Raw genomic sequence first — 23354 nt, forward strand, 5'->3', positions numbered from 1 at the left:
AATATAGGACAGATTCCTAGTTCGATGAGATGATGTAGATGACTTAGAGATGCATCTAATAGCAGAGCTAAGAAGCACTAGCGCTGCCACTTGGTACTTGTGTGACTTTGGATGGCTTACGTGGCTTCTCTATCCTTTAGTTTCCTCGTCTTTAAAATGAGGGAGTGGGACTTGATGACCTATGATTTGATAACCTTATATTATCCAAATCCATCACTGAAGAGATAAGAAAATTGAGGGGGAGGGGTGGAGTGAATGTGGTGATAGTGGGGTGAAGTGAGGACAGGGTGGGGCTGACTTTCTCAATAGCGTAATGTGTGGGAGACAGAGCCAAGACTAGAACTTTTATCTCCTCCTGACCACCAAGCAAAGTTTACCTTCTTTGTACTCTATCGAACCTGAAAATGTGATCCACATTTGAACACAATAAACAAGGTAATATTCCTTAAAGAAATTGAGGCATTCCCTTCAATGCCTTCTCTCCTTACTTCCCTATAACCCCTTACTAAGACCAGATAAGCTGAACATAAATCACCTAAGTTCTGTATTCATATGTCCAACCTCTCTAGGACAGGACCTATAAGGCATGGTGATTGCCTAAGCAGCCCTTGCAGATCTTGGGAGAAGAATAGAGCTTCTTGAAGAATTTCTGAGGCTGCTGGAGTCCCCTTTGCAAAAATTTAGCTCAAAGTCCCAGAAATGAAACATTTGGTATTACCAAGACCTGGCAACAGGTGTGGTGAGGGAATCTAAAAACCAAAATTCATTTCTTACAAGTACAATAGGGACACCAGATTCCATCAATTACCTTGGTTTCCATGAAAGAAAGAAAAAAAGAATTACAGGGGCAGCATAAATGGTCCAATTATCTGAGATTCCTCCCTCCCCTACCTGGGGGTTTATGGACATCAGCTGAGAAGAGCCAATCTGCAGCCTTCCTGGCTTCAGGACCAACCAGATAGAATTTCCCAAAGTAAGACATGTCAAACACAGCCACCGCATTTCTACAGGATAAACATTCCTTCTGTATCTAAAAAGAACACAGGGGGAGGAGATGAAGTTTAATTGTTCTTCTTTAACAGAGACACTTGCAAGGGAAAAATAAAAAGTTCCTTGAGAAGACGGGAAACAAAGGAGAATTAATAATAACTCACATTTCTGTAGCATTCAAAGGTTTACAAAAGCCCTTTCCTGACAATAGCACTGTCAAGCATGGAGTGAAAGTATTCTTACGCCCATTTTACAGAAGGAAACAGATAGAGGTTGAAGACTTTGTGATCAGAGCTTCAACCAAGCTTATGCTAGGTGTCACTACTGTCTATCTCTTTTTAAAAATTTTTATTTATTTAGTCAATTTAGAACATTATTGCTTCCTTACAGGAATCATATTCTTTCCCTCCCCTTCCCCTACCCCTTCCCATAGCTGACTGCAATTACATTGGGTTTTACATGTGTCCTTGATCAAAACCTATTTTCATGTTGTTGATGTTTGCACTAGGATGATCTTTTTGAGTCTACATCCCCAATCACATCCCCATCGACCTATGTGATCAAGCAGTTGTTTTTCTCCTGTATTTCTACTCCCACAGTTTTTCCTCTGTATGTGGATAGTCTTCGTTCTCAGAAATCCCTCTGAGTTGTTCAGGATCACTGCATTGTCACTAGTGGAGAAGTCTATTACATTCGATTATACCACAGTGTGTTAGTCTCTGTATACAATGTTCTCCTGGTTCTGCTCCTTTCACTCTGCATCAGTTCCTGGAGGTCATTCCAGTTCACATGGAATTCCTCCACTTTATCATTCCTTTGAGCACAATAGTATTCCATCACCAACATATACCACAATTTGTTCAGCCATTCCCCAATTGAAGGGCATCCCCTCATTTTCCAATTTTTTGCTACCACAAAGAGCGCAGCTATGAATATTCTTGTACAAGTCTTTTTCCTCATTATCTCTTTGGGGTACAAACCCAACAGTGCTATAGCTGGATCAAAGGGCAGGCAGTCTTTTAGTGCCCTTTGGGCATAGTTCCAAATTGCCCTCCAGAATGGCTGGATCAATTCACAACTCCACCAGCAATAAATCAATGTCCCAATTTTGCCACATCCCCTCCAACATTCATTACTTTCCTCTGCTGTCATGTTAGCCAATCTAGTACGTGAGAGGTGATACCTCAGAGTTGTTTTGATTTGCATCTCGATAATTATAAGAGATTTAGAACTTTTTTTGTGTGCTTATTGTTTTTATTTCTTTATCTAAAAATTGCCTATTCATGTCCCTTGCCCATTTATCAATTGGGTTTTTTTATCAATTGATTTTTTGTACAATTGATTTAGCTCTTTATAAATCTGAGTAATTAGACCTTTGTCAGAGGTTTTTATTATGAAGATTTTTCCCCAAATTGTTGCTTCCCTTCTTATTTTGGTTGCATTGATTTTGTTTGTACAAAAACTTTTTAATGTAATGTAATCAAAATATTTATTTTACATTTTGTGATTTTTTCTAACTCTTGTTTGGTCTTAAAATCTTTCCTTTCCCAAAGATCTGACATGTATACTATTCTGTGTTCACCTAATTTACTTATAGTTTCCTTCTTAATATTCAAGTCATTCACCCATTCTGAGTTTATCTTGGTATAGGATGTGAGATGTTGATCCAAACCCAATCTCTCGCATACTTCTTCCAATTTTCCCAGAAGTTTTTATCAAATAGTGGATTTTTGTCCCAAAAGCTGGGATCTTTGGGCTTATCATAGACTCTTACCCCAAGTCTATTCCTCTTTTCTGTCTCTTAGCCAGTACCATATTTTTTTGATGACCATTGCTTTATAATATAGTTTGAGATCTGAGACTGCAAAGCCACCTTCCTTCCCATTTTTTTTTCATTATTTCCCTGGATATCCTTGATCTTTTGTTCTTCCAAATAAACTTTGTTATGGTTTTTTCTAATTCAGTAAAAAAGTTTTTTGGTAGTTCAATGGGTATGGCACTAAATAAGTAAATTAGTTTGGGAAGGATTGTTATTTTTATTATGTTAGCTTGTCCTACTCATGAGCAATTGATGTTTTTCCAATTGTTTACATCTAGTTTTAATTGTGTGAAGAATGTTTTATAGTTGTGTTTGTATAATTCCTGTGTTTGTCTTGGCAGATAGATTCCTAAAGATTTTATATTGTTTAGGGTGATTTTAAATGGAATTTCCCTTTCTAATTCTTGCTGCTGAGATGTGTTGGAAATATATAGAAATGATGATGACTTATGTGGGTTTATTTTGTATCCTGCAACATTGCTAAAGTTGTTGATTATTTCTACTAGCTTTTTAGTTAATTCTCTAGGATTCTTTAAGTAGATCATCATATCTGCAAAGAGTGATATTTCTTTTTCTTCTCTAATTGCTACTGCTAGTGTTTCTAGTACAACATTAAATAATAGAGGTGATAATGGGCATCCTTGTTTCACTCCTGATCTTATTGGGAAGGCTTCTAGTTTATCTCCATTGCAGATAATATTTGCTGATGGTTTTAGATATATACTGTTTATTATTTTTAGGAACGACTCTTCTATTCCTATGCTTTCTAGTGTTTTCAATAGGAATGAGTGTTATATTTTGTCAAAGGGTTTTTCTGCATCTATTGCTATAATCATGTGATTTTTGTTGCTTTGCTTGGTGATATGGTCAATTATGTGGATAGTTTTCCCAATATTGAACCATCCTTGCATTCCTGGTATAAATCCCACCTGGTCATAATGAATAACCCTTGTGATCACTTGCTGGAGTCTTTTTGCTAGTACTCTATTTAAGATTTTTGCATCTATGTTCATTAAGGAGATTGGTCTATAGTTTTCTTTCTCTGTTTTTGACCTGCCTAGCTTTGGAATCAGTACTATATTTGTGTCGTAAAAGGAATTTGTAGAACTCCTTCTTTGCTTATTCTGTCAAATAGTTTATATAATATTGGGATTAGTTGTTCTTTGAATGTTTGATAGAATTCATTTGTGAATCCATCTGGTCCTGGGGATTTTTTCTTAGGGAGTTCTTTGATGACTTGTTCAATTTCTTTTTCTGATATGGGGTTATTTAGGTATTCTATTTCTTCTTCTACTAATCTAGGCAATTTATATTTTTGTAAATATTCATCCATATCACCTAGATTGCCATATTTATTGCCATATAATTAGGCATAATAGCTCTTAATGATTGTTTTAATTTCCTCTTCAGTAGAGGTGAGATCTCCCTTTTCATCTTTGATACTGTTAACTTGATTTTCTTCTTTCCTTTTTTAAAAATTAAATTGACCAGTACTTTGTCTGTTTTATTTGTTTTTTCAAAGTACCAGCTTTTAGTATTATTTATTAAATCCCATCTATCTCTTCTCAACAAACCATGCTTTCATTTAGACAGCCTTCCTTTCAATGGATCCCTGTCTCCTCTTGATATTCATAACCTGGCCTCACTGGCCTCTCTAAATGTATGTCTCACTGCTCCCGAACAGGCACCATCCTCTGACTCTTGTCAGATCAGTCTTCTCACTATACCACAGACATAACAAGCTTCTTCTCCACTTCTTGCCTTTTTGTCAAAGTGTTCTCCCTGTTTTCCTATCCAATCTCTCCCACCCTTCAGAGCCCTCCTCTAGAATGCTTTCCTTAACAAAACCTATCTCTACAAGATACTTCCCTTTGTGATCCAGTGCAACACACTATTCTTTGTTTCTTCTGTGTGATTCTGATTTCTCCCACCAATTGAAAACACCCCTCTAAGGGGGCAATTAGGTGACTTGGTGCATAGAGAGCCGGGCCAGGGGCTGGAAGATCCTTGTTTCAAATCTCACCTTAGATACTTCCTAACTGTGTGATGCCTAGGCAAGTACTTACCCCAGTTGCCTAGCCCTTGCCATTTTTTGCCTTCCAACCAATACACAGTATTGATTCTGAGAGGAAAGTTAGAGATTTAAAAAAAAAAAAGAAAGAAAAGAATAGAGGGAAATGATATGACCAAATTAGTTCTAGGTTTGTCCAAAAACATAATCTGTCACCTGCTAAATCAGTGTTCTGCCCTCTACCCTGAATTTGGGCAAAGATGCCCATAAGAACATAATGGAGTTGAATCTGATTCCATTTCCATTTCAGGAAAATGTATGTCTTTTTAAAGTATTTTTTTCATGGTTACATGATTCATGTTCTTTCCCTCCCCTTTTTCCTCCCCCTCCCAGAGCATACAAGCAATTCCATTGGGTTATACATGTATTATCATTCAATGCCTATTTCCATATTATTCATTTTTGTAGTAGATCAATTTTTTAAAACCAACCCCCCAAATCCTTTACCCATATAAACAAGTGATAAATCATGTGTTTTTCTTCAGCATTTCTACTCCCACAGTTCTTTTTCTAGATGTGGATAGTGTTCTTTCTCATAAGTCCTTCAGGATTGTCCTGAATCATTGCATTGCTTTTAATAGCAAAGTAATTTGATCATCCCACAATCTTTCAGTTACTGAGTACGATGTTTTCCTGGTTCTGCTCATTTCACTTCACATCAATTCATAGAGGTCTTCCCAATTTTTATAGAAATCAAGCAGTTCATCATTCCTTATAGCACAATAGTATTCCATCACCATCAGATACCACAATTTGTTCAGCCATTCCCCAATCAATAGACATCCCCTCATTTTCCAATTTTTTTGCCACCACAAAAGGGCAGCTATAAATATTTTTGTACAAACAGAACCATCTCCAATTATTTTTTATCTCTCTGGGGTACAAACTCAGTAGTTGAATAGTTTGATCAAAGGGCATGCAATCTTTTAAAGCCCTTTGGGCAAAATTCTAAATTACCTTCCAGAATGGTTGGATCAATGCACAACTCCACCAGGAATGCATTAGTGTCCCAATTTTGCCACATTCCCTCCAACATTTCTTATTTTCCTTTACTGTCATATTGGCCAGTCTGCTAGGTATAAAGAGGTACTTCAGAGTTGTTTTGATTTGCATTTCATTAATAAGGAGGGATTTAGAACACTTTTTCATGTGATTATTGATAGTTTTGATTTCTTCATCTGAAAACTGCCTATTCATATCCCTTGACCACTTATCAATTGGGGAATGGCTTGATTTCTTGTACATTTGACTTAGTTCCTTATAAATTTGAGAAATTAGACCTTTGTCAGAGAATTTTGTTATAAAATTTTTTCCCAGTTTGTTGCTTCTATTCTAATTTGGTTGCATTGGTTTTGTTTGTACAACCCCTTTTAAATTTAATATAATAAAAATTATTCATTTTACATCCTATAATGCTCTCTATCTTTTGCTTGGTCTTAAATTCTTCCCTTTCCCATGGATCTGACAGGTTCACCTAATTTACTTATAATTTCATTCTTAGTTAAGTCATTTACCCACTTTGAGTTAATCTTGGTATAGATTGTAAGATGTTGATCTAAACCTAATTTATCCCATATTATTTTCCAATTTTCCCAGCAGTTTTTGTCAAATAGTGGGTTCTTGTCCCCAAAGTTGGGACTTTGGGTTTAAGAAAAAAGTGTGTCTTATATTCTCCCCAAGTGTTCAAATGGACTCCTGTTGATACTGAGAACCATTTCCTTTTGCTAAGGAGGATAATTTGCTAGAGAAAAATAAAATGGTGTATTTCTCCTTAAAAAGGAGAGAGGAACTTTGCTACTAATAACAATGCAATGATCCAGGACAATCCCAAGGGACTTATGAGAAAGAATGCTATCCATATCTAGAGAAAGATATGTTGGAGAAGAAATGCAGTAGAAAAACAGGATTTATTACTTGTTTACATGGTTATATGATTTAGGATTTGGGTGTTAAAAGATTATTCTATTACAAAAATCAATAATATGGAAATAGGCATTGAGTGATAATACATATATAACCCAGTAGAATTGCTTGTAAGTTCCAGGAAGAGGGAAGAAAGAGGGGAGCAAGAGAACACAAATAATAGAACCATGGAAAAATATTTTTAAAATAAAATGAAATAAAAATTATACTTAAAAAGGGGAGAAAGGATCAAACAAGGGCATGAAGGGTAAAAGGAATGGGAAAATATACACATGAATGAGGCTGCTAACAGGAATTAAGCCCCTAAGTATCTCTGGCCCCCAACCTATAAGGCGCTCAAATATTTCCTTACTAAAGATTGAGAAAACTCATCTTTTGCCTGAACAATCTCTGAATCTTCCTTTTTTTACTTACAACATCATGATGAGGGGGGAAATCAAAGGTGTACTCATTGCCAAGCAGTCTGTTGTACTTATAGTCTTCATGGGGCTGGTGCTCATATGCCCCATAATAGTCATAAGGGAGGATCTGGGAAAAGAAGAGAGATGAAGTTTCTAGACAAACAGAGGAATGGACCCTGGTAAATGAGATAACAAGAATGAGTCTGTCTGGTTTTTCTTGCTTACCCATCCACCTGCACAATCTTTGGACTTTCTGTATTTTCTCTTTTTGGCCTCTGTTCAAGTTTTGATGTCTCTATCTCACTCCAGCTATCTACTGACAAAGCTCTTTGTCCTTTGTTGATGCTTTCCTAATTCCCCTGCTCATTTTACTAGTTGTGCTTGAGCCAAGCTAATTCTCACACTAATGAAGCTGCCAAACCCCTCAGTAATCTCACCTCCAATTTCAGCCATAGTTCCACAGGTGCAAGCTGAAGAAGTTGTAAGCCACTAAAGGCTCTACTGTGTATACAAAGCATGCCCCCCCAAACTCTAGAGACTGCAAAAACAGCTCTGCTGAAGGAAGTGGGGCTCTCCATGGGCTTCCTTCTCTTCACTTGAAAAGGCAGACTTTGATTACTCAACTAGCAACATACAATTATACATGAAATAGAAATGATGAAATTTGGGGTGATGATCAGCAAGTGGAAGAGTTAGGATGGAGATCACTGGCCTTTTGGGTACCCGTAATGTCCTACCACACAAGCAGTGGCCTTTCAAGGGGGAATTTGTTGGTAGAGCCCCTTTCATTGCTCAACTAAGCAGGATATTCTAGAAGAGTAAAGAGTATGGAAATGGGAGCCATACTTATACTCTATCCCCCTGACTGGCTTAGACCTCTCAGGGTTTATGTTTCCTTCCTGTAAAATGTAATTGAAGTAGATGATTTCTGATGCCTTGCTCTTACTCTAAAAATTCTATTTATCTTTAAATTCTAACTCATTCAAAGATTTATGATAGTGATACTCAGAGTCTAAGTAGCTAGATTTTCATGATAGTTCAATCCCTCTGTAAAGGCATGGCATGTTATAGTACATAGATCGCTAGATTTGGAGTCTGAAGACCTGGGTTCAAATCTAGTTACTTGATTTTTGGCAATCCATTGCATTTCTCTATCCTCATGTATATAAAATGAAGGAATTGATCTAGGCAGGAATTTTTAGCCTGACATTGATGAACTTGCTTTAAAAAAAAAATAGATAGAGGGAGTAGCTAGGTAGTTCAGTGGATTGAGAGCCAGATATAGAGACAGGAGGTCCTGGATTCAAATCTAACTTCAGACACTTCCCAGCTATGTGACCCTGGGCAAGTCACTTAACTCCCATTGCCTAGCCCTTACCACTCTTTTGCCTTTGTTCAATTCACAGTATTAATTTTAAGATGGAAGATAAGTGTTTAAAGGGGGGGGGCACATTAAAAGACAGTTATCTGGTCTAGTTCCTCTGTTTTAAAGATAAGGAATTCAAGTGACTTGCTCAAGGTCATAGGTGGGAAATGGTACAGTTGGGCTTTGACTCTCATGAAGGTGATATAGCGGATAGGTGAGGAAACTATTGGGGGAAGGAGAAAGAAAGGGTCATATCTATATTGAGGCAATGCTGATCTCTACATTCAGCAGGTTATGCTGTATCTCCATTTGGTCTGAAATAATTGTCAAACTCAGTAGTTGTACTTACAGGAGCAGGTCCCTGTGGGTTAAACCATCCAGGTCTCTCCCAGCCATGTCTTTCCTGGAATACACACCCCTGCTGGAGGAGCTCCTAGACAGAAAGATGAAAAGGAAGATGATTGTAGGGAGATCTTTCACATCTGTGGGCCATTTATTAGTTAATCAGCTATGGATTTACAAAATGTCAGAATTTGGAGAGAACCTGGATGCCATTTAGTTCAACTTCTTTGTTTTCTAGTTAGAGAAAACTGAGGCAGACAGAAAAAAATGAGGCAGACAAGGGTCACACAATAAATTAGGGACAGAGCTAAGATTAGAACCTAAGATTCTTGACTTCCAGTTTAATGCTTTTTCTGACTAGGGCAGCTAAAGACAAACTTGTGCCTGTACTACTTTACTCTGAAGATCCTCCAGAATAGGAGGTAGGAGATAGGGCATCTTTTTCGATTGGGAAACATGTCAGATAAGTGGATTTTAAATGGATCTTATTTCATCACTACTTTAGGACAATCCTCTGGAATGAATTGATGGTGCTGGGTTTTCTTAGGGAACTCTGTATCTGCCACACTGACAATCTGAATCTGAGGAGCATGTGTGTTCAGTGTAGTTTTCAAGAGGAAAATTTCAAGTTTCCATAAGGAATAAACTATATCATGTACACCATCAAAGCCTCTTCCTGGACTTCTAGAGATTTATGTTCAGAAATTGATCCATATGCTCACAATCACAGAAAATTAGGACTGAAAAGGGTTTTAGAATAAAGAATACCAGGGCCTTGGAATATAGTGTCAGAGATGGAAGAGACTATAAAACAAAGAACATCAGAACTAGAAGGGGCCTTAGAACACAGGATGTTAGAGCTTGGAGAGGTTTTAGAATATGGAATGCCAGGGCTGAGAGGCACCTTAGTCCACAGAATGTCAGAGCTGGGAGGGAGCTCAAAACACAAAATGTCAGAGCTGGGAGAGGATTTTACTCCATTCCTCCTATGATCTATTCCATTTCTTTTGAATAAGGTATTTCCTTACAGAGTCATATTCCAGGCACAAATTTCATTCTCTCAAATTTCAGGGATACTTACGCAACCAAATTCATCTCCTTGCCTAAGGACCTCTTAGTTTACCTGTTTGTTTTTTACTGTGATTGGGGGTATTTGTGTATGTGTGTATGTGTGTGTGCGTGTGTTTATCTGTGTATATTTATAAATATATCTATATAAAGAGAGACAGAGATAGAAACCAAGAGTCAGAAAGAGAAACAGAGGGAGAGAGAGAGAGAGAGAGAGAGAGAGAGAGAGAAGAGAGAGAGAGAACAAAGCCTGGATTCTATTATTACCTTTCTTCTTGGAAATAGTCCCTGTGAATTTCATTCCTCTTTGATACTCCTCATCTTCATCTGCTTGTCACATCCACTACTCTCTGTAGCGTCTGACGAGGTAGATAGATGCTGGCAGTTTTTTCCCTCCCCCTCCAGCTCTAAATGTTATGAAATCCTTGCTGCTGTGAATTAATAATTCTCCAAGGTGGGAGGGAGAATCCAGCCCTTCCCATGTCACATTTAAGTAAAATAGTGGCATTTATTGTGGAACATGTTTGAAACAATTCATTTCTATTTATAGCCTAGAGAACAAGTTTTATTCCTCTAAATCTTGAAAGCAAGCTGTCACTATCCTAATGAAGCTGCGTTTGTTAGGCATCCCAAAAGGCAACGGTCCCTAGTGACTTTGGGTCAGAGAGGTACAGACTGGTGCTACTCAAGTAGAACTGTGCTCCTGGTATAAGGAGAAGCTAAGACCCAGTGAGTAACAAGAAATGAGCTTCTCCATGCAGATTGACCGGCCCCCTAACCCCAGCCAAAACCTTGTTGTCAAAGGGGAGAATGCATGCAATTCCTTCTGTTCTCTTCTTGGGGATCTTCGCCTGGGGATACAATCACTCATTTGTTCATGAAGATGATGAAGAAAAATAGTCCAAACTTGGGCGTGAAGGCTTAAATGCATGTTTAGGGAATGATAGTGGAGTTTGAATGCAGCAAAGAGTTATGTCAAGGAGATTATAAGAGATAAGGCTAGCAAAGCAGGGCAATACCAATTGTGGAAAACTTCAACAATTGGGAAAGGAATTTAAATTTTATCCAGTAGGCAATAGGGAGTCAGTGAGGATTTTTGAGAGAGGAGTGACTCGACCAAATCTGCAAATGTGTTACAGATTTATGATGATGACAAAGTTGATTAATTTGTATACCCCAAATCAACATGAATGGTGATAGGGCATCTCCCAAGAGCTAGGGGATATAAAGATCAGAGATTTAGCACTAGAAAGGACCTCAGAGGCACCTAATCCTTCCTCCTCCCCCCATAATTTTGCAGATGAGAAACTGAGATCAAAAGGAAAGGTGAGTAGTAGAGCTAGAATTTGAACTCTGACTCTAAATATAAAACTCTGTTTTTTCTATTTCCTACTCAGAAGATTCTGAGCAGAGTCATGAAATCATAGTCACAGCCTGTTAGGGCTAAAAGGGGATTTAATTCAACTTTCTTATTGTGTAGATGAGTAAAAAGGCCCTTCTGGAGCCCATGGAGGGAAAGGGATTTGCCTACATTTATACACCCAATTAGAGACAAAGATTGAATTAGAACCCTGGTCTGCTTACCCCCAAGTTCCTAATTTCATGCTATACTATATGTTTTATATATGTTTGTATGATGGCATACGTATAACCTATATCAAATTGCGTATCCTCTTAGAGAGTGAGGAGAGGGAGAGGAGGGAGAAAATTTGGAGTTCAAAATAGGAGAAAAATGCTAAAACTTGTTTTTTATTGGGGAAAACATTACTGAAGAGTTTAAAAAAAAGAAAAATGGTTCATTACTGAAAGCTAAGAGAGCCTATGGAAGAGAAAAAGGGGAAGGGGAAAATGATCTGTACCTTCAACCAATGAATTACCACCTCCTGGGGCTGGGCTGGTTCCCCTTACCATCCAATTGTGTGTCAGTTTTGAGCAGGGGTAGATAGAGTAGAATATCAAAGTGTATTTCTATTTAATGTTAAATTGAGTTCTGGGAATAGAGTCCACATTAATGAGTCTTTACAATTTGTAAAGAAGGGAATGTGCAGAATTAGGAGCAGTTACCACAGGAAAGAATGTTAGAACAACATTATGCAATGTAAAGAGTTCTCTATTTGCAGTCAGAGGACCTGGATTCAAATCTTGACTATGCCACTAAACTGAGTGACTTTAAGTATATCACTTTACTTCTCTGGGCTCACTTTCCTCATCTACAAAATTTAGGGAGAGGGGATTTTCACTGGATGATTTGTAAGGTATCTTCCTTATACCTCATACCCCATACCTCATGGAGTGGGTCTCTCCTCATATTTCGGCCAGCCAGGGGCTCATCATGGGGGAAGACGACAGAATAGTTCTTGGCATATGATTCATGACTCCTCTCCCGGATCCAATGATGGTTGTCAGTGAGGGAGTGGTGAAAGCGCCTGAGTCACAAGGAGAAAAGATGTTGATTATCAGCCACCAAGTATAGGATGAATGGTGAATGGCCCTGCAAGGACCAGCTGAAATCAGGAGCTTTTTCTGAGAGGAAATAATATCCTAATCCTTGAGAGAAGGGAGGGAGGAACAAGAACTTGCGTTTATATACTATTTTAGAGTATCCAAAGTGCTTTCTTCATAACCCTGTGAAGCTTGTTTTTTTGGATAAAGAAGCTCAGAATCAGATTATATCCAAGATCTCCCTGCTAATAAATGAGAGAACTGAATCCAGGTCTTCTGATTATGTACTGTTCTCTTTCCACCATACCATATTGCCTCTCTAGCAAAAAGGGGTGATGGTGGGGGTAATAGCAGGAAAAGACAATGTCTGGCTAACTTTCCTATCATTTATCACTTTGCAGAGGCTAGATTTGAAAGATAAGATATAAAACAATCTCACTGCACCCCTTTGCAGAGATGAAAAGTCCATAAATGTTGTATAAGGTACATAGTTTCATACTTTTTTGATGTATTGATCAGCTGTATTAATCATTTTTAATTCATCTTTTTCCTTTGCTTTTGTCTTGAAAATATGCTATTTTTAATATAGGAAACTGTGGTGATCTAAAAAAAATTAATTAAAAACTTATTTAAAATTTTTTAAGAAGCTGAAGAAACTGGGCTGGGGTAGAGGGAATGTGCACTGGCCTTAAAAGTCAGTATTTATAGAGTATATACTAGCTATATGACCATCAGTAAGACATTTACTTTAGATGAACTTGTGATCTGCATTGGTGGGAAGAAGGTTCCACAATTAAATGACAAAAATAAAAATAAGCCAAACCCTCCCAAAACAACATTACAAAAAGAAAGATAGCATGGTAATGGGCATAAATTAAAAAAAAAACATATTTAGAAAATGTAATTCATAGGATAGATAGATGGCTCAGTATATGGAGAGCTAGACCAGGAGATGGGAGATCCTGGGTTCAAATCTGGTTTCAGATACTATCTAGCTGTGTGACCCTGGGCAAGTCACTTAACCCCAATGGTCTACCCTTTACTGTTCTTCTGTCTTGGAACCATTACTTAATTCTGATTCTAAGCCAAAAAGTAAGGGCTTAAAATTTTTTTTTGAAAGCCACACTCCCAGATCTTTTAATTCCTCTCTGAATTCCCCCCTATCATCTTTTTTTTTTAAACCCTTACCTTCCATCTTGGAGTCAATAGTGTATATTGGCTCCAAGGCAGAAAAGTGGTCAGGGCTAGGCAATGGGGGTTAAGTGACTTGCCCAGGGTCACACAGCTGGGAAGTGTCTGAGGCCAGATTTGAATCTAGGACCTCTTGTCTCTAAGCCTGGCTCTCAATCCACTGAGCCACCCCACTGCCCACCCCAAATCATCTTTGATGTTGTTATTTGACCTGGGTCTTCCTCCTCCACCAGTCCCCACCATGTTAGTTCCTAATGTATCTCTCAACAGACATCAAAAGTTTCCCAGACTCCACATCTCCTCCCTGTCTTCTCCCTCCTGGCATTGGAAACATTGACAGAATCTGGGTGGTGGTTTTGCTGTAGAATGGCTAATTGGAACAGACACATGTTAATGAAAGGATCTCTCAGAAAACCTTTTGCAGGAAAAATGGTTCATTCAATCCCGAAGGACTCATAATGAAAAATGCTAACCACCTCCAGAGAAAGAACTGATGGAATATGAATGCAGACTCAAGCATACCATTTTCCACATTATTTTCTTCAAGAGTTTGCTTTATACATATCTCCTTCCACAACATGTGGGAGATGGAAATGTGTTTTGTATGATAGCATATGTATACCTATATCAAATTGCTTACTGCCTTAGGGAGGGAGAAGAGGAGGGAGGGAAGGAGAGAGTTTGGAGCTCGAAATGGTAGAAAATAAATGCTAACACTTGCTTTTAATTGGGAAAAATAAAACATTACTGAGGAGTTTTTTAAAGGAAGAAAGAAAAATGGTTCATTACTGGAGCTAAGAGAGCCTACAGAAGGATAAAGAGGGGGGGGGGGAGAATAAGAAAATGATCTGTGCTTTCAACCAATGAATTTACAGCCTCCTGGGACTGGACTGGTTCCCCTTATCATCCAAATGTTTGTCAGCTGAGCAGGGGTAGATGAAGTGGAACCTAAGGGTGTATTTTTCTTTAATGAAAATTGGGTTCTGGGAGTAGAGTCAACACTGAGTATTTGCAATTGGTAAAGAAGGGAGATGTGCAGACCTTTCTTTACCTCTCTCCTTAGTGTTCTCTAGAAGCAGGAGCAGCTACCATGGGATAGAAAGTGCAGCCTGGTGCAATGTAAAGAGCTATTTGGAGTCAGAGGACCCAGGTTCAAATCTTGGCTATGCCATGAATCTATCTGGGTGACTTTAAGCACGTCACTTAACTTCTCTGAGTTCAGTTGCCTCATCTGTAAAATTAGTGGGGAGAGAGAGAGTTGCAATGGAGGATCTAGAAGGTATTTTCCTTTATCTAAATCTAAGATTCCACAAAAGTTTCAAGCATGGACTTAGAAAACTGAGGGTTAGGACTTAGATTGTTAGCTCTCCAAGTAGCCTTAGAACATAAAATGTTAGATTATAGAATGTAGAATGTCTGAGCTAGAAGAAAGGTTGAGAGATATCTTCTCTTGTTGTTCAGTTTTCAGTTATGTCTGACTTCATACCCCCATTGTGGGATTTCTTGGCAAAGACACTAGAGCATTCCAGCTCATTTTACAAATGAGAAAACTGAGGCAAAGAGGGTTAAGTGACTTGCCATGGGTCATACATGTCTCAGATTGCATTTGAACTCAGGTCTTCCTGAATCCCTGGCCCAGTACTCTATCCAGTATACCACCCACCTACCCTACCTTCTCTAACCCTCCCATTTTATAAATGGAAACTAAAATCCAGAGAGGGCAAATACTTTGTTGAAAGTTGGATAGCAATTCAGAACCCAGGTCTCATGATTCCTGCTCTATAGTTTTTCCCACTATTTAAGCCTAATGTTGGCTTCTGCTGAGAATCACTGAGTTACTTGAGGGTCACCTGTGGGCTCAATCCTGCACTAGATGTTAGAGGGAAAATATATACAAGTACAAGCTAAAGGAACTTCAAATCAAGGGGAACAGCAAGAAGAAAACTGAGAAAGGATCCTAGAACAGGTTATTTCTATGTCAGCCATCACTGAAAAGATAATTCTTGACCATATGTCAATTTTGTTTGGGGTTTCCTGGACATTAGAATTTGTAATGTAAGTCATGGAGTCTTCAAAGGGATCCTAGAAGTCATTTGGCCAAACCTATGTTTGAATAGAATTGAGTCTTTTCTTCGATATCCCTCAAGGCATATGGTGTGTTCAGGGAAGACTAGTGCCTCTGGTGTGAGGACTTGCTGAATGCTTTTCAGGGCTGTTCGTCTACCTTTGATGTCCACTTGTCACCCAGTTCTTGCCTGCAGCTCCTAGAAGCTGTAGTATGTGGTGCAGCCACACCCCAGTCAAACTGGATAACCCATTGGTGAGTTAAGGGTATACCCCAGGCATATGAAGATGTCCTCTGGCAGAAGGGACAAATGAGAACAATTTGTTCCAATGGCCATGAAGGTAGTAGAAGTGGGCTCTGAGGAGCACTTAGAGCTTGATTAGACATCCCAAGTCATCACTAGACATCCTGACTTTTGTCTTGCCATTGGACTTCAATGGCTCTAGAAGAGATAGTGAGGCCAATGACTGTGCAACTCTCACCTGTTTAAATCCAATGTATGCTCCAGTCACAGGACATCACTTGATGTCATTTTGGTCATCTTCAAATATGAAGGACAATAATCAACCAACAATATTCCTCACAAGTGGTCATCCAGTTTTTACTTAGAGATTTCCATTGAGAGAACATATGGTAGAAAGGATATAGCACAGGACTTGATGTTTGGAAGATCTGGGTCTGAATCCTGACTCAGATGTTTTACTAACTGTGTGGCTCTGGGCACTTACCTGTTGGGCCTCCATTTCCTTATTTGAAAATGAGGGTGGGGTTAGACATTATGACTTCTGTTATCCAATCCAGCTCTAAATTTAAGATCCTTTCATGGGAAACCCACTACCTCCTATAAGAGTCCATTATATTTTGGATTTTCTGAGGCAGCTTTCTTTTCTACTGGGCCAAAATCTGCCTCTCTGTAACTTCCCCCCATTGTTCCAAGTTCTGCCCTCTGGAGCTAAGGAGAATAAGTATTCCTTTTTCTGTATCTCACTATATATTTTTTCTATAACCTTTCAAACAGTTGAAGATAGTTATTATGAGGTTTTCTCTAAGGTTTGCAGTGCCATGATCCTATGCTACCCTTTGTTTTCATCTTTGGATTAAATAAACCCAATTCTTTCAAATAATCATTTATGGGGCAAGGAAGTTTCTGTGCCCTTTACCATCATAATGAACAGAATATGAATGACTTTGGGGAATGCACCAGGAATCACCAAGGATCCATCCTCATTTGACTGAAATGGTTCCCTACAGAGTCATGGCTGATGACCTCTTGAGGTTCCTTCCAAGTTCCATAATTCTTAAAGTGACCATGGGTATAAAATGAGTTCTGTCTAAAGTGTTTCATGCTGCGTCTCTGCATGGAGAGCAGTTTTTAAAAATTCTTCTTCTTCCAGAGCATCAATTCAAAGTCTCAGGGAAAGGTTTCAAAATTCAAACTTCTCATCCCTGCCCGCAGGGCTTGGGTTAGCATTGCCTGGGTAACCGATGGTTTCCATGGCTCTCGGGCTCATAGATGCTGTTTTTTTGCAATTGCATGCCGGCATCATTGCTATCCAGAGATTTGAGGGGCTTCAGCTGTGACTGACTCTAATTGGTGACTAATCCCATGTTATTACACAGGAAGCTAACAGGGCCCTGGGTAGTGCCATCATCCTTCTTGTGGCCAGCTAAGTGTTACCATAAGGCTGTTCTGTCCCCTCCTGTGGCCCTCCAGTCTTTACTGGGAGTGAGAACAGTTCCTGAGAGCTCATTTAGAACAGGACTGGTACCTGCCAAGCTGTTAATACCATCTAACAGCTTGCCGGTCTGGTTTTCTCAATAGACCAATCTGCCTGGAGCCAGATGTGCGCATAGTTGCTAAGGCTAAAATCAAATCACTTGGCACAAGCCATGTGAGGGAAAAGATCTCAGTAGCCCTTCTAGGGGCTCTGCTGGGATGCTCTCCAATAGGACATCTCTGTCCCAAGCAGAGTCATCTATTCACTGTCCTCTGAACTTGATGTATGAACTGAGTCAGATTCCCTAGGTTCAAATTCCAGCTGTGCTATTTGCTTAGGACTTGTGGGACCTTAACTTCACAGGACCCTGTCAAGTGAACCTCTTTTCTTTAAAAAAAAAATAAAATAAAAAACAACCCTTCCTTATTTCTGACTTAGTAACAACTCTAAGGTTGTTAAGGAAATAGGGATAAGTGATTTGTCCAAGGTCACTTAACCCTCATTGCCTTACTGCTCTTCTGCCTTGGAAACAATACTTAGTATTGATTCTAAGACAGAAGGTAAGGATTCTTTTTTTAAATGCATGCTCAAAGTTCTTTTTCCTTATAGAGAAATGTGATTTTTAAAAAATGTTTAGGGGGCAGCTGGGTGACTCAGTGGATTGAGAGCCAGGCCTAGAGATGGGAGGTCCTGGGTTCAAATGTGGCCTCAGACACTTCCCAGCTGTGTGACCCTGGGCAAGTCACTTGACCCCCATTGCCTAACCCTTACTGCTCTTCTGCCTTGGAGCCAATACACAATATTGACTCCAAGATGGAAGGTAAGGGTTTAAAAAGAATTTTCAGAGATATTGTTCCCAAACTGAAAAATCTGTCCCATCCTTTGGGACAATGTCTGGAACCGTTATTTCACATGCATGTCCTTACAACCTGGATTGTAAACCTGTTAAGGGTGGGGATTGTCATATATTTGATTCCTCCAGAGCCCCAACCACAATTGCCTTCTGAGCTTAATAAATGGCTACTGAATAATTTATTCAGTTGTCTTCTGGTAGCTGAAGGATTCACCTCTACAAAAAGAATTAGACTTGTCTTGCTTGGTCCTATAAAGGAGAAGTATAAGGCAAATCTTTCTCATTAGAACTGTGCCAAAATATAATGGACAATCTTGGGAAGGCAGGAATTTTCTCTCACTTGGAGATCCCTAAATTAAGGCTGGATAGCTAACACTTATATAGTAGCATAATTACATTCATAATAATAATAGTTAACATTTAGAAAGCGTTTTTAGGTTTACAAAATCTATACATATATTATGTCATTTGATCCTTGCAATAATCCTGGGAGGTAAGGGCTATGATTGTAATCCTCATTTTTACAAATAAGGAAACTGAGGGTTGAGAGTTTAACTTGCCCAAGGTTATACAGCTAGTAAGTGTCTGAAGTAAGATTCAAACCCAGGTTTTCTGACCTCAAGATAGCATTCTATCCATTGTGCCATAAAGCCTACTATCTTGCTGTTTGTCCTTTTTCGAAGAGGACCAATGACATTTCCCAGGGCGATGTCTTGACTTGTGAATGATTAGATTGAAGTGAGGCAGAGTTGCACAAAGTCATCAACCTCACTCTCTCTTCCAGAGTCATCCAAGACCAGTGGCAAGACAAAAGCCAGGTGATGGCCCCGGATGCAGTGGATGATCTTGGCATCTCTCATGTCTGACCCTGCTCATAGCACCCTAGAGCACCTGTTTCAGCCGCCTTCATGGCCATTTGAACAAATTGTTCTCATCTGCCCATTATTGCCCCAGAAATCTTTGCACGCTTGGGATAAACACCCTCTAACTCGCCAACATTTGTGAGACCTGACAGTTACCCCTAACCTGCCTCAGCCCATTTACTGAGATGGTTTTCCCAGGCTGTGGCCCCTGTGCATGCTACAGTTTCTTGTAGCCACAGTTGAGAGTAGTGTGACAAGTGGACACCTAAGGTGAGTAAGCAGCTCTGAAAAGGGCTCAGCAAGCCCTCCCATCAGAGATGCTCATCCTCCCTGCTTGCCCCCCGACTACAATAGATGTCAGGTGTGTGTTCCCGCTCAAGTATCTTTTGGTCTAGATGACCTCTAAAGTCATCTCTTAACCCTAATGATCTATAGGTCTCTTTTTCTACCTTAGTCACTTATTAAAAGGATTTGGACCAGCAGTAGCCAGCAGTAGGAAGTGTGATGTATATTTTTGAGGGGGGAATCAAGGTGCTTTCTTGATGCTTACTCTCAGGGTCCCTAAATTCAAAGGATCAAGAGCTCCTGCTGTGTTCTCAATCATGTTCTCTGGGCTAGGAGGTAAGGAATCCTAGAATTTCAGAAATCTAGGAAGCAGAATAGAATAACCCTGACAAGTGGCTCTCCAGCCTCTCCTAGAAGACCCCCAGGGTCAGGAAACTCACTACTTCATACTGTAGCCTATCCTACTTTGGGATAGTTTTACTTTAGGGAAGATTTTTCCATACATAGATGAAAATGCCTATCTACAACTTCCACATATTGCTCCTAGCTTTGCCCTCCAAGAAAACCTCTTCCAAACAGCATCCTCCCAACTATTTATAAATAGCCCCTAAGTCTTCTCTTCCCAATGCTAAACACCCCCAATTTTTTTTCAACTAATCTTCATGTTGAAAGGTCTCTCCATCTTCTTATCATCCTAGTCATTCTCTACTGGGCATGCTCTGCCTTGTCAACAACTGTCCTAAAATGCACACCAGAAACTCTATGAGAAGGAAGGAGAAGACATTGTTCCTGCCCTCAGGGAACTTACAGAATAACTTGGGGAGTACAACAGTCACTTTTGTGGACTAGCTAAAACAACAGAATGTGCAAAAAGAGGGAGAATTCTGCACATACTTGGCATGCTCTGTATTTACTTATTGAGTACCTAATTCTCCCACAGACTGAGACAGAAATAAAAAGCAAAGAATTCTAAATTGGCTAGCCAGGTTTTCATCCCTGAAAGACAGAGCCCCTGGAAGGAATGTGTCTATTCAGCACAGGGAGCGGAGGAAAGGAACTCTAGCCACCTCCCTTATCAGCCTCCTCTAAATGAAAGCCACAACCCTCAAGATCACCATAAGCTAGAACAGTCTGAATCCTAGTGGACCAAAGGGGATGGGAAGTGGGGGATGACAAAGAGGAAGGAAGGTAGGCTGGAATATTGCTTTTTCATTTAAAAAAAAAAACAAGGTGGGTGATGTAGCCTGGAGTAGTTAGTTGATAGAGATCTGGCCATAAGCTCAGGTCTCAAACTCTGCTTCTAACACCTAATGACTGGGGAATCCTGAACAATTCACTTTCCCTTTTAGAATTCTAGGCATCTCTAAGAATATAAACTGCAGGGCTCATTGAATAGAGACCAGGCCTAGAGTCAGGAGGTCCTGGATTCAAATCTGCCCTCAGACACTTCCTAGCCTTGCTATCCTGGGCAAGTCACTTAACACCAATTTCATAGCCCCGCTCACTCTTCTATCTTGGAACCGATTACTTAGTACTGATTTCAAGGCAGAAGGAAAGGGTTTAAAAGAGAAATTAAATGACTTGTCCACAGTCAGATATGGGTAGTTAAGTAGCAAAACTGAAATTTGATCCCAGTTCCTCTGAACCCATATATATATATAGCCCCCTTTCCATAATCCCACACTGCATTGTAGATCATCAATTTTATAGTAGAATTGATTTTAATACTGAATCTCTTTTTAACTCCCTATGTGACCTTAGGCAACTTAACCTCTCTGATCCTCGATTTCTTCATCTATAAAATTAAAGGGTTGGATTGGGTATTGGGCTATGATAGAAATGGCAGAGACTTCTGGAGTCCTAATATCTGGGTACAGTGTGACCTTAACTTCCCTGGGTCTCAGTTTCCTCATATGTAAAATGAGAGAGCTAGACTCTGTAGATCTCTGTGGTCTTTTCCAGCTCAAATTCTGCCCTTTTCAAAAAGACATCTAATGCCACTCTCTATAGCAGAAAATTCTGCTCTAGAATGGGCTACCAGCTTGGGAAACTCCCTTGCCCCTCTCTACATAGATCTAGGCAAGAAACTAGCCACTGGGTGTCCATGACCTCTGCCCAGATTATAGAATTTTGGATAGGCTCACCATCTGTGGGAGCTACGGTTCCGAAGAGGGTGAGATCTGGATTTTGAGAGAGGCACTATTTGCTAAGAAAAGCCAGGCTGTGAATAGAGCTTCATTTTCCTTTAAAAAGAAATTTTTAAGACAATAAGCATCAGGAGATAAAAGATATAATTAGTTGATGAAAGCTCCCAAGCACAGACAGCTGGTATTAATGTTTGCAGGGCTCCTGAGCATAGGATGAAAGGTGCTACAGATTTCTTTCTAAGTATGAGTGGCTTGGGCTTGGGGGGATGAGAGTGGAGGCTCTCAGTGGATTGTGAGAAAGGAGACAGAAGCAGGAGCTCTGAGAAACAGGCAGTTGGACCAGCGTCCAGGGCTGCTGTCCCGGTGCTTTGGGGGCCATTAGGGTCACAGGACTGTATGAAGGGCCCTCTGAGGCTGGAGTCCTAATCCTATTGAGATTCAATAATCGTAGTCCAGGACACCCAGTTTCGAGCAGTAGCAGCTGCTTCCCCCGCAGCTACAAGACAGGTTTAAATATTTTATTCTCCTAAAACGTTGGCATGTAAATATTTCAGTGTGGGAAAGAAAGGGAGCTGTTTGAGGATAGAGGAGAACTCCTGATGTGGGGGTGTTCTTAAAGAGGCTGGGTGGAGCTGCTGGGCCCAATATTGGTCCTGGCTCCAAGGATGTGTGTTTTGGAGGGGGTGTGGGGTGGGAGTTTAGGGTGACCCAGCCAGACCGTGTCTAGTCGGAGCTTTCCCACTGTCTGACCTGGGGCAGATCCCCCCACGCCCCTCTCTGGGCCTCTGCACTGATTTCCCCATCTGGTAAATGACATTTTTATACTCAGCAATCTCTAAGGTCGTCTTCCCAGCTCTAGCATTCTGTGTTTCACCTACCTCAGTGGTTTGTTGGGAGAAAAGGGCTTTATAAAACCTTAGAACTGGTACTTTGTCCTAAGCTTCGGCGTTCTATGTTCTGGGCTCCGAGGGCCATTCCAGCTCGGCTGTTCTGTTGTAAAGTCTCTTTGGAATCTAACATTCCAAGTCCTATGTGCCAAAGAAGAGCCCATACTCCATGTTCTGTGGTCTAAGAGCCCTTCGGAGGCCAACATTCTGTACCCTAGCTTCCAAGGAAGCTCGGTGGCTCAAGAGTTAGAGGAGTGGACCTGGGTTCAAGAAAACCTGAATTCAAATTCAGCATCTCTCATTTGTTAGTTGAGTGGCCTGGGGCACATCTGTCTCCCAGAGTTGTGAGGATGAGAGAGAATATTTAAAGAGCTGTATAAATACTAGTTATTGTTATTATTAGGAGTTCTCTCGTTCTGGTTCCAGGGGCCATTCCAGCTCCCTTTAATTTGTACTTTGTGTTCCCCTGACATTCTGTGACCTGCCACCGCAGGCAAGGATGACCCTGCGTCATCTTTAACTGCACAGATCTGTTCCTGGTGTTCCAAGAAGACTGGCTTCTCCTTCATAGGTCAGGACGCCACCGTCCTCAGACAGCCCCCTGCTGGCAGATTGCAGCTTGTGCTGTGAGTTCCTCTTACTCTGTGATAGAAGGTTGAGGGTAGGAGCACAAAGGCACCCTGTTTGCCAGACTTTTTTCTGTCTCCATCAGTTGGGGGGGGGCGGGGGCAGGGGGCAATGAGGGGCAAACTCCTCTTCCTAAAGGACATGTACATAATCAGATCACCATCCCAGCCGTTCTAGGGGAGGGATGGAAGGTGGGGACAGGCTACTTAAGAGATGCTGCTTCAATTGGACCAGTCATCCCTGCTATCAATTTAGGGGATTAGGCAGAGCCTTGATTGAACATCATGGGCCAATCT

General features: G+C 40.2%; 1 protein-coding gene across 3 annotated transcripts in view; it reads right to left on the minus strand.

Moving 5' to 3' along the window:
- The window catches only part of SARDH (sarcosine dehydrogenase), a 150576-nt gene that overhangs the window by 90906 nt on the left and 36316 nt on the right, over positions 1-23354 (minus strand). For all 3 annotated transcript variants that reach the window (XM_001371871.3, XM_007475250.3, XM_056812662.1), the window contains 4 exons: positions 12265-12406; positions 8920-9003; positions 7218-7331; positions 892-1030 (listed from right to left, as the gene is read on the minus strand). In XM_001371871.3, the coding sequence (XP_001371908.2) occupies positions 892-1030; positions 7218-7331; positions 8920-9003; positions 12265-12406 (479 nt within the window). The remainder of the gene's footprint in view (positions 1-891; positions 1031-7217; positions 7332-8919; positions 9004-12264; positions 12407-23354) is intronic.

The sequence above is a fragment of the Monodelphis domestica genome, chromosome 1 (assembly GCF_027887165.1).
Source record: "Monodelphis domestica isolate mMonDom1 chromosome 1, mMonDom1.pri, whole genome shotgun sequence".
NCBI lineage: Eukaryota > Metazoa > Chordata > Mammalia > Didelphimorphia > Didelphidae > Monodelphis > Monodelphis domestica.